The following is an 18444-nucleotide window of genomic DNA, read 5'->3' as shown; positions in this document are numbered from 1 at the left end:
CGCATTAGTTCCTGTAACATGGTTTAGAGACTTTGCGGGGATTTTTAACCTACCTTATTGTTTTTGATTAAGCAATCTTTTTGAAGAAACTTTCAAAATGTGCAACTCAGCAACTGCTCAGTGATAAAATTTTCATTTATTCTATGCCTTTCATTGCCTCTGTATTCCCATGACACCACACTGTATATCTTCGAGGACAAAAGGTTAGTTCTAAAAGATCACCCACCTTGTTGTTGCCTGTCCTTGTAAAGCTAGATAGAAAGGAAAATGTTTACTTTTAGTTTTACTGGAGAGCAATATTTCTTTCTGCTGAATACAGATTTTAAAAACATTTTTATTTCCATTTAAGATCTGACATAAACCTTATTCTGTATGCTGGGTTCTAAGGTGCTGAGTAGGCACTGATGTTTGGAAAGACATGCAAACACTTTTTATTCTGTATAACTTTAATTTGTTTAACCGAGTGATCTTTCAGATGTAACTTCTCAGGTTTTAGGTACAAGGAAAACTAGGGTTTGAGTGTCTTGGTTAATGTCTAAAGACAACCCCAGATACCCAGAAAAAATGGATTAAAGAGAAAAATCTGATGGAGAAACATGAGAATGAAGGACAAAGCATCAGCCTACAGCATTAAACATGTCTAGCAGGCAGGCCAGCATTAGCAGCAAGCCTGGGGTGAAGGACACACACAGGCATGTTGCCCTGTCTTCATATCCTAGCTGTTGGCTCCACGCTTATCAATTAAGGGGTCATTGAACTTGACCTTCACGCCCCTCTCGGAGGTCTGGACCACTGTGACTCTCTATCCCCTGCTGCTCTCAGAAGCAGAGCCAGCAGGGGGTAGAAAATGAATGCCACGAAATGCATGCACTTGGCCATGACCTTAGTAAATTCACCCCCAAGCTGGTTATTTTTAGGCTGCTGAGCTGGCAGTTTTAGAGCCCCAGCTTAGAGCACTGCTGGGCTAACCTGTGACTGTAAGAGTCAGAGAACAGGATTGACCTGGGAAGCTCCCTGGTTTTCTGACTGTCCCTTTTTTCACCCAGCACAAGAGGGCTCGAGACGTGACTGGGAGGTCTGAAGAGTTGCCACAGTGTGCATGACTCATTATAACAATAAAAGTTGACTCGGGCTTACTTCTAGTTTGTGCTACAGTGAGAGAGGGGAGGTTGCTTTCATCAACAGGAAAACAGCTTGTACCTTTCCAACTACAAGTATTAGCGAGTCATTAGTTTGTCTCTGCTCAGGTGGGATATGGCATTCCAGCAAGAGCCATTGGACCAGTTTACTTGAGGAACCTTTTATTTTTCAAGAGGGGGTCTGTTCGTGGTATTTATTCTCGCAGTTGTGGTGGGAGTATACATCGCTTAAACTCCTCTTACAGTGAAGAGGTAGCAAATGCCAATAGTTGTCGGGTAAATTTAGACCAAAGACCTCTTTATTTTATAAAAAACAAGTACAGATTGCTACTCCCCCACCCAAATATTTAGCGCTGTGGATTACTTGCAGAGGTGTCTTCTTGCTTGTTCTCTCTCTCTCTGGCCCTCTGAAGCTTGTTTCTCTTCTTCTCCAAGACTCTGCTCTGAGGGAAGAGGCAGGGAGTGCCATGTCTCCATGGAAGTATGCAGTCCAGTGGCTGGAGGAGATTCCTAGAGGGGTCAAGATAGGGGTTTGAATCAGCTCAGCACTGAAGGTAGGTCTGCTGCTTTCTGGATGAGCACTGAAACACCTAGGTAGTCATGGGCAGCACTTCCACCACTGCCCTCTACAGAGAAAATTACAGCAAGCATTACAGCAAGCGACTATGTGAATGCTTCACTATTTGTGGTCCATTATAAAGGGCTAACTACATACTTTATAACTAGGTGAGCAGCAGAGCATATTTTGGAAAAGCACACTGTCCACAATTCATACACACCTCAGTGCCTAGCAGCAGATTTGGTGGACGGGAAAGGAGAGGAGAGGGGAAGGGAAAAGGGAAATAAGCTTCTGGGACTGTGCATAAAGTGGTTTCTTGATTTTTCTGCAATTAGGAAATCAGCTATACTTTTTTTTTTTATATATATTATTTTTGTTTCCTCTTGGTAAAGCTGGCTGAATACAGGAGTATGTAGAAAGTGTGCAGAAAGACGTCAGCAGCAGGCCTAAGGAACCTCCCAGAGCAGTGGGCCTGGCCCAAGCGTTCATATGGCTCTTGCATCAGAGGTCTCGTTTGGCCTTTCTTGGCATTGCCCCACTAATCTTACTCTGGATCTCTTAAGAACCAGTGTGAAACGTAGCCCACTAGTACTTAATGACAGGGCACATACCATTTCCACTTGTCTCCTTGAAAGATATCTCATATCTTTACCTGCAGCGTATCCTCTCCGTTGGGCTGAAGTACGCGTGAGCTGACAGGAGCTTGCCTGAGCTGTGACTCTGCCAGCTAAGCCTGCTCTGTCTTCCCAAAGGGCTGCAAGGCAGGACAAGTCAGCTGAATTTGGCAGGCGAACAAAAGCCATGTGGAGACTCTGAGAAAAACAACTGCTACCCAGTTGAGAAGCACTTGCTGGATCGCAGTGACTCAGAGCGTGTCCCTCGCTGCTTCACAGCAACTCGGCTCCTGAGAGAACAGCCTTGCATCGCGGCCAAAACCAAGCCTGGCAGCGTATGGGTTTTCATCTTGTAATAATAGCTTCATTTTCTAGAGATGAAGTACATGACCTCCAGTAATAGGTGATGAAATGCAAATTGGACGTATTCTGTATCCAGCCTCGTCGCCCCCCCGGCAGCCTCCCCTTGGGAGTTTCGACAGCCCCGTGCACCCGCAATGCTTCCGTTTTCTTACACAGCCCCCAGCAAGGCCACGCTTGAAGACCCAGGTTTCACCTACGAGCCACCAGCAAGATGCCAGGCTTGCAAGATGACAGACTCACAGGTAATTAGCCAGGGGAAAATCCATGAAAAGACATTTAGAGGGGAAAAAATGACAACCCTGGTAAGAGCGGACATTCCACAAACAGGCCCCGAAGCCTGAGGGATGCTGTCGACGTGGGAGCTGCACTTTGGGCACCCAAACGAGCTAACTTTGGGCACCCCAGATCTAGGGGGACACTTGCCTCCTGGAAGTCCTGAGCCAAAGCCACTGAGCCCTGGTGATTTCGGTAAGCTGTGGATGTGGACATGCACTGAGACTGGGCTGAAGTGAGCAAAAGGGAAAGGTTTATCACCTCTTTTGGTCTCCTGTTCCACCTCCAGCTGCCCATACACTTTCTGGAGTCCTTCCATGAGGTTTTTAACCTGCCTCCTCACGGTGTCTTTCTGTCTTCCCATCCCAAGTGCCAGCTGCGATTTGTTTCCTTTACAGAACTGGTTTTCCATTTTCTACTCGTTGCAGTCTTCTTTTCGTATTTTTGAAGTTTTTGCCCCCAAAATATTGGGCATTTCTCAAGTGCAAGTGAAACTACAAGCCTGAAACACAAAGCAAGACTCACATAGTTTGCCTCTGTATTTTATTTAAAAGAATAAGAAATGATAAATAAAATATCCTTGCTTTTTGTTTTGTTTCTTTGCCAGCTAAAGGACAGTCTGTCCTAGTGTTAGGAAAAAATTCTAAGCTCAATTGTCATAGATACAGCTTCCAGAGAGTCTTGAAAAAAAATGTTAACTTTCTGTAAATGCACTTGATTATTATAACTCTGAACAAAGGCTTCTACTGCGGCAGTCAAATGATTTGCTAGTCAAAGAAAGTGGGACATTCGTTAATAAATGTACATGTTGGTTTAGAAAATACTGCATGAGTAGAGTTTGAGAAAATTATGCTCTATTGTAGTCTCAGTCAGTTGCTTTTTTTTTTTTTTTTCCAGAAAATTTTTACTGAGCACCGATTTATATATTTTTTTCCATGAGTTTTTATCTCAAGGTTAATTATAACATTATCATCTGTCCCAGATCACTACTAATGTAGTTCTGCTGCTTGCTGAGCAGACAGGAGAATGAATTGCAACTTCAGTTCTTTCATGGCTGATTCATACACCAAAAGAGAACGAATCTTTTATGTACGACTGACTGCCTTCTGGTATTTTGAAGGAATACATATTTTGAAACAGCTGAGATTGCAGTTACTGCTCAGATACAAGTGGAAAACATTCGGGTTACGTGTTAATGTTTTATTCATGACTGCATGTAATATTAATGCAAAATTCTTCTACTTCTCATTTAGAATTCCTGTTATCAGTTTGCGACGTTTCAGCTGTTTTAGAGGCCAAGAAGTGAGAGAATGTGTGAATCTAAGCAGGGTCAGCTGGTGTCCACATCTATAGCTAGGTGGCATGCAGGTACATCTCATTTGACTGGATCTCCTACTCATTGTTGCGCAAAAGCTTCACCTTGATGACCATGGTAATTCAGGAGAGATGCTGACAATAACTACTGGGGAGAATTACTACTCCTTGTACTTAGACTTTCAGATACAGCTATTCTTTTCCTGGTACTCAGTAAAAAAAAGCACAATATGTATTAAATTGCAACACTGACATTTTTTTTCAGCGGTTGATTGTAGTTGGAATTGCTCTTGAACCTGACTTAGTACACAGAGTCTTAGACATGCTCTCAGCAAGCTTTTCTTTTATGCCAAGAACAATGCTGCTGATTCTCAGTATTCATTTCAGCAATCTGAAATATCTTGAGTTACAAGTCAGTCTCGATCAGAATTCTTTCTCAAATAAACAAAATCTTTTTGTCTGTTCTCCAACATCAACTGTAAAGAAGCATACCTTTCCCCCAGATTTCTGGTTGCTGTTTTGGGTTGGTTGGTTAGTTAGCAGTTCTGTAGCAGTGTGACTCTCAGAACTAGATCGGAAGTTTCTCTGCCGTCATCCAGCTGACTTGATCCATCACATGTGGGGTCTCTTTTGTACGGTGTAGTTTCAATCTGGCTTGATTTACAAGTGATTCTAGGCAGCTGGATAAAACTCCTACAGTGTGTCAGTGCACTGGGCTTTCTGGCACAGCCCATCCTGGACGCCTACATTTACAGCTCCCAGCTCACCTCTTCCTCATTCTTGTGCTCTATTGGTTTTTAAATATGCTAGAAGCTGAAAAATAAGTGGTTCTCTGTTAGGTTTTTTCTTTTTCATTCGGTGGAGATTTCTCTAATTTGTTCACTGTAAAAACCAAAACCATGACTAATGGATTGGTGTACTGTGGGAAAGGTAAGTTGCAGTTCAGGCACAGAAACCCATCTCCAGGATATTTCAGGCAAACGAATGCACTTCATTTCAAAGTCCCTGGATATTTTGGGGAGCAAAGAAAAGCTGGGAAACAAAGTGATCTGGCATAGCATAAGAAACAAGTGAAACTGCTTTCCTTCTGCCTGGAATCTGCACTTTTCTTCCTATTAAAAAGGTGGCGTTAAGCCCTAAAATGTTCAGTTGAATCCACTGCAGTGGCCGTGTCACCTTCGGGTCTGCAAGCAGAGCAATTACCCCAAAGCCCGCTGGCCAGAGAGGCCCTACCAGGGGTAAGGAGAGGAGGAGAGCTGGCCGGTGTGTGGGACAAGAGCCCCATTTCCTTCCTAGCCTCAGGACCCATTCCAGCCATACCACGCCGTAGCGCTGCAGGTAGCGCAGGGCAAATAACCCTGGGCTCTGAGCAGGAAAGCAAATATAAAAATGACCATGAAAATTGCACAACCGGTTAAAACTGGCTCCGGCCAGGAGCTGAAGTCCTACCTTGAAATACTTAAATCCCATTTGGACGGCCCAGATTTACATTCCAGATGAAGCACTAATGGCTTTCACACAATATCCTCAGCAGAGATGCCCCAGCATACCAACCTCTGTGCTTTTGGTGGTTGGAATTTGTAATTCCTCCAGGAGCTGCATTCTTCTGAGTGTTACTTCTATTTTTGGACTGACTGCTTTATTTAGAAAAAAAAGCCCTGCTCTTGTCAAGCCGTAGAGACTACATGAGTCATCTATACAATAACACTAAATTACCCTTCGCTGTTATGGTGCAGTTCATCATAATCACAAAGGGATTTATAGAAAACAAACAGAGCTGACAGAGTCTGCTCTTAAGCTTCCTGTGTTTAATCCTCATGCATGTTTAGCCATCCTGGCAGTGCATTGTTGAAAAATGGATTGTTACTAAAATGCTGGGTGTTGCAGTAGCTCCAAAGTCTCTCTTTTTTTTTTTTTTTCGCTAATAAAAATGAATGCCATTTCTTTGACAACGTTTGGCTGCCTATCTGCAGTCAACTGCCTGCGTGATAACTGTCTGGATGCTAATGACTCTTCTGAAACTTTGATGGATAAAAACGATTTAAGGCCGCCTCATAGGCAGCAGCGCTTGCTCATTCAACTACCTTAAAACACATCCCTCACAAAGCATCACCCGTGGGCTCTGGCCTCCGGTGAAACAAAATATGGAAATTTAGGCCATAGAGCATTTAGGTATCTCAAGAGGAGGCAGCAACTGTCAGGGTTCTAACTGGCATATATGACTTACGCAGCCTAGTCCCCTTAAACTTGAGCTTCTCTCTCCGAACTTTGCTATACACCACGACAAGCCTAGGAAGGAGTTTGTAATTCCTGTATTAAGGGAATACTTCACACGTTGCGCCACAGGCTGATGAACCGAGGATTTAAAAGAGATGCTGAATAACAACCAGATCTTCAAGTATATTTAGGTGCTCCGTTCCCACGGGCAAACAGGAGGCAGGCCGCCAGTATGACAGGAGACAGTGCAACGGTCCGACGTTGTGCAATTAAGGCTGTAACAAAATGCATATGCATGTGGGAGGATGAGTTAAGGTTGCCCGGGCAATCTTATTTCCGGCGTCTCCTATATTTTCTGCCTTTGACTTTGCAACCTACACATTCGCTCATCTTAACTCTGCCGTAGACCATAGGCATGACTTGAACATACATCCTTCTTGCTAAAGACATTGTATTACAAATGTAAAGCTTTCGGTATTTTTCCAGATGATTTCCTATCTTCTTCTGCAGAAGGAGGCCAGCCCAGTCCACGTCTGATGCTCAGGACCAGTTGCTCCCAGCCTGAAGGTGACAACCGAGATCTGGAGAGGCAGCTGCTGGAGCGCTGCCTTCCCTCTCCACAGCTTTAGGGATGCGACTTCTGCGGGATGAGTCCACCAAGCTGAAGGATGGGCTTGCAGATGGTGTCACAGGTTTCTAGGCTGCCACAGGTTTTTAGATGGCTTAATATAGACCCCAAGGCATTCCTAAAATGGCCAACAATAATTCTGCTAGGCGTTCTCATATATATTTTTGAATGAAGCATTAGGGTTTGGATTAATTCAAGAGATTCCGTCAGCGGGGCTTTTTCGCTCCCTTTTCAGATCAAACCAGCACTCTGTGTGCAGATCGGCTGCTCGTACTGTGGGGGCACAAACCAGCACACGCAAAAAAATAATACTGGCAGCAGATGGGCAGCCCCAAATGGAGAAGAAAACCCTTAGCTTTTCAGCTCTTGGATGAGAGTTTGGGAACGTTACATAAGGAGGAAATGAGGAAAAAAGAAATGCAAGCTCAAGAGAAGATAAAATCTGATTAAAATGCAGACTAATATAATTGCAGAACATTAGTCAGGCTTTCTTGTGGAAAGAGAAAAATGTCTGCTCTTGTGCTGCTATAGAGACGGCGTGGGGTATGTGGGTAGGTGAGTGTGCACGGCGGGTGTCCCTCCCTTCCCCCACTTTCTCTGCCCTGGAATGAAGATCCTATCTCCCTCTCGGCCAGATGATCTTTCCCAGTGCAGCGAGAAGTCGTTTTCCTGTTTATGCAGTTTCTTTTAATATCTCTGCTCCCTCCCTCTTTTGTTCTGCTCGTGGAAGGTGATGTGATAGAGTGCTGTGCCTGTGCAGTGGGTAAGCCCTGCTCTTCTGGGCTTTCCACAGGGCTTGGTCGACTTCACTCTGCATTTTGTAAGCCTGGCACACACGCACTGTGCCATGCACGGGGATATTTCTTGTATTCACTCCTGTAAAACCAAAGAATCCACGGCGCTTTGGAAAGTAAATACTTATCTGGAACGAGCAGCCATGTGTTTCGGAACATTTTGTCCAGGCCACTTGTTTCTTTAAAGACGTGTTAGAATTTAATTACCAATTAGATAGTGAAGTAAGTTTCTTCATGTCTTTCTGAAACATGTGAGCTGCACGTAAACTTACTCACTGAACAACGGCACAAAACAATTTACAGAAATGCATCCCTAACTTGTGGAAGTGTGCCGTCACTCCAGCTCTGACCTGTCACCACCCAGGCTACAAGACCTTGCCTCTGACAGCAGTCACTTTGCATAGCTTCGAGGAAGACGTAAGAATTAAACTGCATTAAAGAATCAAATTGTAGTAATTAATTGAATTTAATAAGAATTGAATTGAATTTAAAAAACTGATGGATGAGGAAGTGTGTCCCTGCTGTGCTAGAGCTCCATCAGGTCCCCAGTACTAAAGAAACTGGTTCAAAACTTGAGGAAAGTAATTTACTGCTGCTTACGGATTTTATGCTAGCATAAAAAATTGTAAAACTGCATTTTCTCATAATCTATAAATATACTTCTTGGTATATTGCTAATCTTATTTTTATCCCAGTACCTTCCCGTAACAATTAATTCAGAGTTCAATTACATATTTTACAAAAATATGTTTTGCATCCCAGCTTTTCCAGAAGTTTTGCCTCTCAGTCTCACTGACTTGTTTTGCTTTTTGTTGTTCTGAGACAGAGGGGGAAGATCCCATTCTCTGCTTACTTTGGCACTTTCAGCTTGTCTCTAATTAATCATCTCATTCATAAAATGGAGCATAGTGTTGACATGCTCACAGTTTATCAAGGCGTCATCTCATTTTCATCACCCTTTCTGATTTCCCCTTCTACCATACCTCTTTATGCATTTGAGACACCACTGCTGCACACATGGTTATGTGTAGGCCCAAATATTTATTTATGGAGTGGCATTAGGGTATTCTCTGTAGGCCCCAGGAAGGGACCTCTTGACCACCCAATCTCATTGCCACTGCAGTCAACCACGTTTTATAATCCCTTACATAAACTCTGTCCCCATTTAAAAGAGATTAGGTTTGATTTTGCTCTTGCCACTCTTGCTAGAGGGCTGGTGCAGTGTTTTGCTACTCTGACTGCCGAAATGAGTTTCTACTCACTTGTTCTCATGGTGACGTTGGCCCTTGGTCTTAAGTAGGCTTTCCTGAGTCCTCTTTTTCCAAGCCCCACTTTCCTTGTCTTGCAAAACCGAATACACTTGAGACTGGGTGACAAAACCACACCTCGGATTTCAGATATTTTCTGAAAGAACTTATTTGACATAACTGGGTTTATATTTGCCTGTTTACATGGCTCCTACTCATCTTGTGATTAACTAGTTTTTCTTTTCCAAGCGCTGATCTCATAGTTGATGGAAGAAATTTTTGTGATTAATCTCTGCAAGCTATGAATGTTATCAAATTTAATTATATTTTCATTAATCTAGTTCTAAGAGGCATCCAATTTCTCCAATGTATTATTCCCACCCTTGTTTGAACTGATGATGACCCCCAGCTCTGCCCACTGTACGCTTCATTAGTGCATTCATGTTCTGGAGGACACCATTATAATGAAAATATGGAGGAAGACAGAGGTCTTGATGAATCCCACAGAGCAGCTTTCCTCCAGTCTGCCACTTCCCATACAAAACACCCCTCTGTCATTGTCTCCTGATCCCACATTCTTCTGTTTAAACAACCGTTTCCTGTCTGGACACCATCAGGTATTATTGAACCCAAATGGAATAGTTCTAACACATTTCCTTTCTTTAAAGAAAAGGGAAGCAAAGTTGTATCATGGGAAGATATTGTTCTGAAGCAACATTTCATGTAATCCCATGTTTCATTTTATCCCATTTATTCCCATATCTTTCAGTATTCTTTCCTTCTCACTGCGTGGCAACCGTGTTTCTTTTTCCTGTGTTGAAATAACTGCTTTGATCTGTCATTGCTTACCTTCTGTATTTCCCCATCCTGAAGACAAAACTTTCTTAGGTGAGCGATCTTCCTCACAACTACCTGTAGGCCTTCCAGTGACCTTAGTTATCAAGCTGTCAAGAGATCTTCTGTGAAACCCTTCCCCTTTGCATAAGGTACAACGTCCACATCATTTCTGCTGCTCTGGCGTGAAGAAGTCCAGTGCTTCCTTTATATTCAGGTCTTTGAGTCCATCAGCCCTTTTAATATTTTTTTTTCTAATGACTTTTTCTCTGACTCTTTTCCCGTTTGATTTAGAATGCCTTTTTTTAGACCTATTTTTTACCCATCCATTTATTTTAAACTGCATCTCTTTGAAATCTATCAAGCATTTTTATTTTTTCTGTGACCTTAGTGGCCTTGCTGCTGGTTACAAACCTAAAACACCATCATCTCTTCTTGTTCTGGTGGCTGGCAAGGAGATCCATCCCTCTACTGCGTCCAGCCCCGCATCCAGCCAAGCTGTTATTCATAGTGTCTGCTCGAACATTTATATCTGTGAAAGCAGCTACCAAGGGAGCAGCAATTTGCTTCATTATGTTTGAGATATCTTTTCCCATATGCAAATGTAACTTTGCAGCTCACAGAAAGCTCTGCATCAATGCTGGTTTGCTGTGAAGTTGACTGGCTTTGGCCAATGCCACCAGCAGAGTCCCAGTTACACCCCGACTCTCTTTTAACACTTTCCCTGCTGTGGTTTTGACCCAAGCATGTTGGGTCTCTTCCTTCTTTTTGCAAAACTAGTGCTGTTATCTGGTGACCTTTACTATGAGGTCCGTCTTTCCTCAATACAGACTGTGATTTTGTCCTCCCTCTGGGCACGCTTTGCTTCACACGTGGACAGGTTTTATTCCTCCATTTTGTTGCTCTGGACCCTCTCTAAGGCCAGTAAGTATTTCAGGTAGTCAACCACTCCCTGCTTCCAGGCTGGCACCGTCCTGTTTCCCATCCACCTCTCACTTGTATTTTTCCACCTTCACTATCATCTTCTGTTGTTTCTTTAACCACTGCCATATACACGCTTTAATTGCTTTTCTCCCCCACTATTTCTGTGTCTTGCAGCTGAACTGCGCTGGCCCCGCTGAAGTGCTCTGCCTGGAGGCCTCATCTCCCAGCAGCCGCCCCAGCTGGTGTCTGCCCGCTCCTGCCGGGGTGGTATTTCACCCTGTGGGGCAGGGGGCTTTACACACCCCGACAGGGAGAAAACCCGACAGGAGCCCGAGACGTCGCCATTTTATGTCAGCCCGGGAGGACGGCGAGGCTGAGCCCCTCAGAAACACTTGTCGGGCGGCTGCCGGTGGCGGCGGGCACCCTCGGCGCCTCCCTCCCCAGCCTCCCTCCTCACAGCGAGGGGCGTGCCCAGGAGAAGGAGGGACGGCTCCGGGGGGGCCGGCGGTTCCCCGTGAGTGGCCGCCGGCAGCGAGGGGCCGGGGCCGGGCCGGGGCGGGGCCGGCGTGGGCCGGGAAAAGCGGGGCCGGCGGCGGGGCGCGGGGCTGCGCTGCGCGGGGACTGCGCGGGGTGCGCGATGCGCCTGACGCAGGGCATGTGCACCATCGCCGAGTGCGCCGCGCCCGGCGGGGACGGCCCCGCCGCACGGCCTCGCCTCGTCAAGATCGCCGTGGTGGGGGGCAGCGGCGTGGGCAAGACAGGTGAGGGGGGGAAAGAGGAGGAGGAGGAGGAGGAAGGGGGGGGGAGGGAAGGAAGGAAGGAGGGGGAGCGCGGCTAACGCCTGTCTGTGCCCGCCCGCAGCGCTCGTGGTGCGGTTCCTGACGCGGCGCTTCATCGGGGACTACGAAAGGAACGCAGGTGGGTGCCCCGCTGCCGGGTCCTTGTGTCGGAAATGTGGTGCTGAGCTGCTGCTCGATCCGCTTTGTGCGGCGCCGGGTGCATGGGGGGGGTGCTGGGCTTGTGGCAGCGTGATGTGGGAGCTGGGGAGGTCACCCGGGGGGACATGCTTGGACAGATAAGCCCGAGAAACCCCCCAAATCTGCCCAGCTGGGAAAGCTGTAAGTAGCCCTCAGGAGAAGTCTCAGAAGGGCAGCAGTGCGGAGAGCACGCAGCTTTCTGTGAGCCTTTACCTTTAGGAAGTTAAGGCAGCCCATGAGGGGTGACTAAGCTGCAAGTTGCGCAATGCTAAATGCCACGCTTCAAAATGAGGATGGGTTAAATCCCAGGCTGCTAGTAATACCATAAATAATCACGAACCCCAGGCTCCTAGTAACATAATTACAATGGAGGGGGGGGAAAAAAGTCCTGACGTTGGTCCCTCACTTCATAAACAGGGCTCCATCCCTCCCTGTGTGACTAATGGGCGGCAAAAGCAGCACTTGCCTGTTGTGTTTGTGACTGTCTTTGTGAACCTGTTGGTGTTCTTGCCAGGTAATCTCTACAGCAGGCACATCCAGATAGATGGAGAGATGTTGGCGATTCAAGTGCAGGACACCCCAGGAGTTCAGGTGAGTTAGGCACAGCCACGCGGGTCACCGGAGCAGCTGTCTGTGGGCACGCATCCCTCTGTGTGCAGCATCTTGTTTGGTCTTCCTGGAAAATACTTTGCTGTCCATGTCAGTGTGGGAGGGAGAGCTGGCAACTTGGCTTTTAACTGGCCAAGCCAGATGTGCTGGTGCTTGTAGTATACTGGTAGCAAAAAACAGCTTGCTGTTTCAGTGAATCATTTGTACATTGGAGGCCCATTACTTTGGAGTGGCTGAATTACTGAAGTGTCTTGTTTCTGTATATTAGGAACATTAGACGGAAAAATTATGGTACATATGTAGAAAAAAAAAGTCATGACTACTGCCCAACGATATTCATAAATCTGTATGATAGAAATTTAAGTCAGTTATGTTGGGGCTGTACTCATTAGGATGTTACAAGTTGAAGTTTTGAATGTATAGACCTGAGTAATGCTGGATTCTTGCCTTTCTGAACTGGGCAACACTCCAGGTCTAAATGCTTCCAGCTCATATCTTCGCTTCCCCAGACTTACTGTCTAGCCAGTTAATTTCCCATTCTGTGGAACTACAAAGTCTTTCTCTGCATGCAGAACTACTCAGGTCAATTTTCCATTTGAGTGTAGCAAACTCCAGTGTTAAATTCCAGCTTTTTACAGCTGAATCAACATATGTATTTATTCGCCACGCTCAGATTAAGTTTGTACTTACAATGTGAAATGCAGATATGTGTGTCTGAAACTGTAAAATGCTGTTTAGCTTTACAGACTCTTAAAGACAGGTTCCTTTAGTCTTTTGCTACTTCAACTCTCTAATTTGAGACCACTCATTTTTCAGATCCACGAGCACAGTCTGGATTGTAACGAGCAGTTGAACCGATGCATTCGCTGGGCAGATGCCCTGGTGATCGTCTTCTCCATCACAGATTATAAGAGCTATGAACTACTCAGTCACCTTTACCATCATGTTCGACAGCTGCACCCAGGGAACACTGTCCCCGTTGTCATCGTAGCAAACAAAGCTGATCTCCTGCATGTTAAAGAGGTGGAGCCTCAGCATGGACTTCAGCTGGCCAACATGCTGGGCTGTACTTTCTACGAAGTATCTGTCAGTGAAAACTACAACGATGTCTTCAATGCCTTCCATGTCCTCTGCAGAGAAGTCAGCAAGCAGCAAACCACCAGCACTCCCGAGAGAAGGAGAACCTCTCTTATTCCACGGCCAAAATCGCCCAACATGCAAGATCTGAAGAGAAGGTTTAAGCAAGCTCTGTCTGCCAAAGTGAGGACTGTCACTTCTGTGTGACAGCAGAGCCAAGTGGTGGCGTTGGTCTCCCCAATGCTGCTCCCGAGTTTGAGACCTGGGGTGTTTAACGGTGGCACGTCTAGGGTCCAAGGCATTGTGAGAGAAGGATGGGTCAGGTGGCATTCTGCAAAGAGTTGCTGAAATGAACAGTGGCAGATTGGAAAAGAGTAACGACCAAAAAAAATCCAATAAACCCTCTTCCAACGGTTCTAGGATGTGACTTGTAGAACAAGTATTTTCATTTGGAAATGGAACTCTCCGGCATATGAAACAAGCTTTCAGCTTGCCTTTTCTCCAATGGGACAGATCTGGCTTAATGTTTGTGCAGAGACAACCTTTTAGCTGTAACTCTCAACTTGTACTTGAGCAGGGCAACACCCTGAACTGCAGTTCACTGTTCAGAAGTAACCACTCGAGTCTTATTGTGTTTTCACTTGGCTGAAGGACAGCATGATGTATCTGTTTAATTTTATTGCACAGTAGATCTGTTTATTTTCCTTGTATTTCAAAACAAGCAAGCATAAAACTGTTCTGTAAAAATAAGTGTAAAATAAGTGGACATGACTAGGTATCAAGACTGTAAACAAGGGTCCTTTCTATTTTTTACTAGTTATGTTATTGCTGACAACTTGACCAGACTTTGTATGCAAAACCATTGTGCGCAGGGTGTAAACATACCGAATAACAATAACTTGTGTTTTTTTGCTGTCCAGAAAAATACTGTCCAGACTAAATGATCCGACACAGAGCTTTTGAGGAATGAGCCTGGAGTTGGAGTGATAGTCCGCTATAGGTGCCAGTGTCAGACACTTCTCTCTCTGTCTGGTGTATGCGAGGCAGAGAAAGAACCCGGCTGTGATTGGGCTCCATGTGAAACACGGCTGGCCTGAGGCAATGAAAGCTGGTAGTGTGCTCAGAGCTGAGCCAGTCCCTGTTCATCCTTAAACACACGTGGCTGACTTTTTTTTCCTTATGTTGAGCCAATGGAGTTCACAGGCTAAAGGCCTTACACACATGCACTTTAAAAAGCCAGTTGTGCTTTTGTTTAAACTGTAACTTATTTATTTTGTGTACAGTTACTCCTCATAGGGAGTGGACTTCTCATTCTTACTGCCTGTTTCAACATTAAATTTTTGAATTGCATGTTTTCTTGTGCGTTCTTCCTGTGTGTGAGAAACAGTTAATAGTAGTCAGTGAAGCGTTGAGGTGTGGTAATTGTTTTCTCAGGGTAGTTAACATAAGTTGCAGAAACTGTAAGAAGGCCTTTGCTGCCTACACTGTTGCTTTATTAGCATAATCTGCAGGGGGGAGCCCTCCCAACTATTTTACAACTTCCTTTTACGAAATTCTTTCAGGAGAGGAACTGAAAAAAGGTGGAGACTTTTCAAATTAAAATAGGATCCTTCATATCACCTTGTGGAAAAAAAACTGGTGAGAAAATAATGATGCGAGGTAGGTCAGCATCTGGCTAAACAGTGTTTTAAGGAACTTCCAGTTTCTTTAAAACAAACAAAAACATACAACAACAGCATTGTATAGAGGTTAGTATGACAATGAAGAATTTAATCAAATTACTGTAAGCCTTCAACCTTTTTTTATGTTTAAAGTGGTTTTACGGTGAGCCCTCCTGGAGGAGGATTTTTGTGCTGTGACTAGCATGGCTGCCACACCGGCTCCCCCATGGTTAGCACACAGCTGTAATAATTGGTGTAAGAAAACACTGGTGAGGTCCTGCTGGTGGTGAGCCTTTTGACATGAGCTACCACCCTTAAGTAACCTAAGACTCGAATTGCGAACACAACAGCTTGCCCAGCCGGTCTGAGCTTATAAACAAATACTGTTTTGCTTATTCCTGTAGGAGTCCCGTGTGCCAAGGGTGGCCTTGTGTTTTCGCTGCTCCATACCTGATGAATACAGCTCAGTGTCACATGCAGAGGGTTTAGGCACTCCTTGCTGTGGGCTTGCACCTGCCCAAGCAAAGTCTCTTCTGTGCTGCTCCCGCTCACGTGTGGCTGGTAGGAGACCACTCATCACCCTGGCCTCTTCCCCAGCATGTGCTGTGTATAGCTACCACTGCTGTTTTCTACAAATAAGGAGCTAATTATCACACAGGGGCCACTGAAAAGACCCCACTCCAGAGGTCTAGAAGAAGAGCAGGCTTTTTGTGACCATCTGCTTTCAGCTCTCAGCTACTGAGTGCGAGATGGTGGCTGGGTCCCAGCACCCATCGCCACGGCTGTGGCTCCACTGGCTGAGAAGATCCCTCCAAAGGGAAAACCATTCACTGCCTCAGCCAGAGGAGCTGCTTGACCCATAGGATGTGCAAGAGCACCACAGTCTGCTTAAACTCAGCCTCCCATTACCTGATAGAGCATTTCCTGGTGGCCAAGTCAGAGACCTGAAAGCATCTTGTGAAAGACCAGTGAGGGAAGAAGACCACAAATGCCAGCCTCCATTATCTCAGGAAAGCAGCAGCAGCTCAGAGGTGCGAGTGCCCGAACTCGCCAGAGTATGGAAGCCTCTTCAGGACACCTCCAAAGGCAGAAGGTTTTGGTTCTTGGGGGCAATCAAATAGTGCAGAAAAAAAAAAGGAGTTGCATGAATATGCAGTCCTGGCATGCATAGCCTTGTGTTCTAGGAGGGAAAGAGATGAGGAATGAGCTTATGCACTGTAAGAGCATTGCTTTATTGATTACATAATTTACAAAACATCTGTCTTCTAAGATTAAATGGTATAGAAGGAAAGAGAAAAGAAACAGAGACAGGCTGTTTGCTTTTGAGTTGCTCTGCTCAAAATATGTCTTGAGCTTTTAACATTACAACCGCACAATATTTCTAATTTTTTATAGCACAAAGTTCCATTCTATAGCCATTATTATAAATTTCTTTCATAGAGGCAACATTGTCCATGCTTTATAATTGGTCCTTTGTTTTCTTCTAGTCACTCAAAAGTGAACGTAAGTCAAAATGCAGCCTTTTCTGAAGATCATTATAAACATTTTAGAGAACTTAAGCTAGCTACTGAACAAAGGTTAAAAAGCTACTTCCTATTTAATCTACTCTTTTGGCATCAGAAAGAATGCAGTGTTAGAGTGAACTTCACATAGGATTTTACATTCTCATTCTTAGTGCAAGCTGTAGCCTTAGTGTCCCTCAGATGAACCAAGAGGATGTGGCTTCGTACCTCCACCATTTTGTGTCGCAACTTGGAAGTCCTTGTGCTATACACAATCACCATCTCTACTGGCTGATGCTTTTTTAATCCTAGTTTGTATCAAATTTTCATGAAGAAAAATTACATAACTGAATTTGATAGCAGCTCTTTCATGATCATAAATGAAAAATAAAAGCTGTTCTCTAATCACGCCGTTCAGAAATCCAGCTCAAGAATCTGTCACTGTGGCCTCCTGAAAATGGGAACACACTTTTTTAAATTTATTTTTTAAATGAATGTGAGAGGAAGATTCTTCCAGGGTTAACATCAACCCGTCACAGCCCATATGTCCTCCTGTGTCAAACTACAGAGCAGTGTGCCATCAGAACCAGTCTTTTCTCCTGGGACTGTGGGTGGGTAAACTAGAGCAGGAAATGGGAATCTGCGAGGGAAGCAGCTGTGTAACTCATCCCTCTGTTCTGCTGCTCTCTTGCTCTGTTTCCACCAGTTTGGCTGGGAGAGCATCACCTGACTGGGAGCTGCTCTGCTGGCTAAACTGGGGCTGCGCTCCATGGCCTCTCTCTGGACGAAACAAGAGCAGAGGCTGTTCATGCTGTGTAAGGCACACATCTTTTGCAAGGCAGCATGACAGAGAGGTGGATTTACTGGCCTTTTCCTCCCTCAGCAGCACTTGCCACCAGGAGCAACCCCCACGAAACCATCAGGATTACTTGCAGGGAAAAGTACTGGTCAGGCAGGGCACATTCAGCCCCACCTGGTCCTCAGCCGCTCCTTTTCTAGGGAATTATTACAAGCAATCGTCCTTGCCTGGGCAGAGTGGTGGGGGATGATTCAGCACCACACTGTGTGATCCTTAAGGAGTGGAGAGTTACTCACTGGACAAATGGACTATTTTTAAGAGCCCCCTGGGAGCTGCACAGGTTCCCTTGCAGCCAGATACTGCATCAGGGGCCATGTTGTTTTTTGGAAGGCTATTGGGAACAGTGACAGACCAGGGATTTGATGCTTCCAGCCAAGGCAGTCGCTCCTCTTCTCCACAAATCCTCCCCCGTCAGATATCGGTGTCAGGCTGGGGATGGTCTGTGGTGAACAACAGCTCGACAGCATCGAGCGGTGTCAGGAGTGCCGTGGAGAGCACAAGTACCTGGAAGAAGGGTGAAAAGAAACAAGAAGTCAGAATTAAGGGGACTGATCGCAGCACTAATGAGATGTGAGTATGAACTGTTGGCGTTACGCAGCGCTAGGCCCGCTGTGTGTTCCTGGTGTTTACTGACAGGGCAATGCAGCTTGCCCAATGAAGCCGTCTGCTAATAACTGCAGTTAAATCACTTACGGAGCATAATGACTGGTGGCATTGTACTCTTAATGAATGTGTGCTTTGAGTCATTTCTACCCGCAGCCTACCCAGCGATTTGTTGTGACTGCCATTGTGTTTGCTGTGAGGCACCAGATGATCAGCCAGCAGTTTCCTCTCCTGTAGCATGGGGTTTTGC

General features: G+C 45.3%; 2 protein-coding genes and 1 long non-coding RNA gene across 4 annotated transcripts in view; 1 reads left to right on the top strand and 2 right to left on the bottom strand.

The window, feature by feature from the left end:
- LOC310899240 overlaps positions 1 to 11506 on the bottom strand; it is a 29393-nt gene extending 17887 nt beyond the window's left edge. Inside the window, exons 1-2 of one of the 2 annotated variants that reach the window (XR_014584098.1) lie at positions 2351 to 11506; positions 1504 to 1649 (exon numbers count right to left, since the gene is read on the bottom strand). This is a non-coding gene — a long non-coding RNA (uncharacterized lncRNA). The remainder of the gene's footprint in view (positions 1 to 1503; positions 1650 to 2350) is intronic. The other variant, XR_014584099.1, reaches the window with a different exon arrangement.
- RASL11B (RAS like family 11 member B) overlaps positions 1 to 14919 on the top strand; it is a 290210-nt gene extending 275291 nt beyond the window's left edge. Inside the window, exons 2-5 of the mRNA XM_083835450.1 lie at positions 11517 to 11667; positions 11768 to 11824; positions 12398 to 12474; positions 13309 to 14919. Of these exons, the coding sequence (XP_083691576.1) occupies positions 11544 to 11667; positions 11768 to 11824; positions 12398 to 12474; positions 13309 to 13776 (726 nt within the window). The 5' untranslated portion in view covers positions 11517 to 11543 and the 3' untranslated portion in view covers positions 13777 to 14919. The remainder of the gene's footprint in view (positions 1 to 11516; positions 11668 to 11767; positions 11825 to 12397; positions 12475 to 13308) is intronic.
- A 1525-nt stretch (positions 14920 to 16444) lies between these two features.
- The window catches only part of SCFD2 (sec1 family domain containing 2), a 195428-nt gene continuing 193428 nt past the window's right edge, over positions 16445 to 18444 (bottom strand). The window contains exon 9 of the mRNA XM_083835404.1: positions 16445 to 18095. Coding sequence (XP_083691530.1) covers positions 18003 to 18095 — 93 coding nt within the window. The 3' untranslated portion in view covers positions 16445 to 18002. The remainder of the gene's footprint in view (positions 18096 to 18444) is intronic.

Source organism: Anser anser, assembly GCF_964211835.1.
Source record: "Anser anser genome assembly, chromosome: 4".
Lineage (NCBI taxonomy): Eukaryota > Metazoa > Chordata > Aves > Anseriformes > Anatidae > Anser > Anser anser.
The sequence above is the reverse complement of the archived record's forward strand: the minus strand, read 5'-3'. Positions and strand labels throughout refer to the sequence as shown.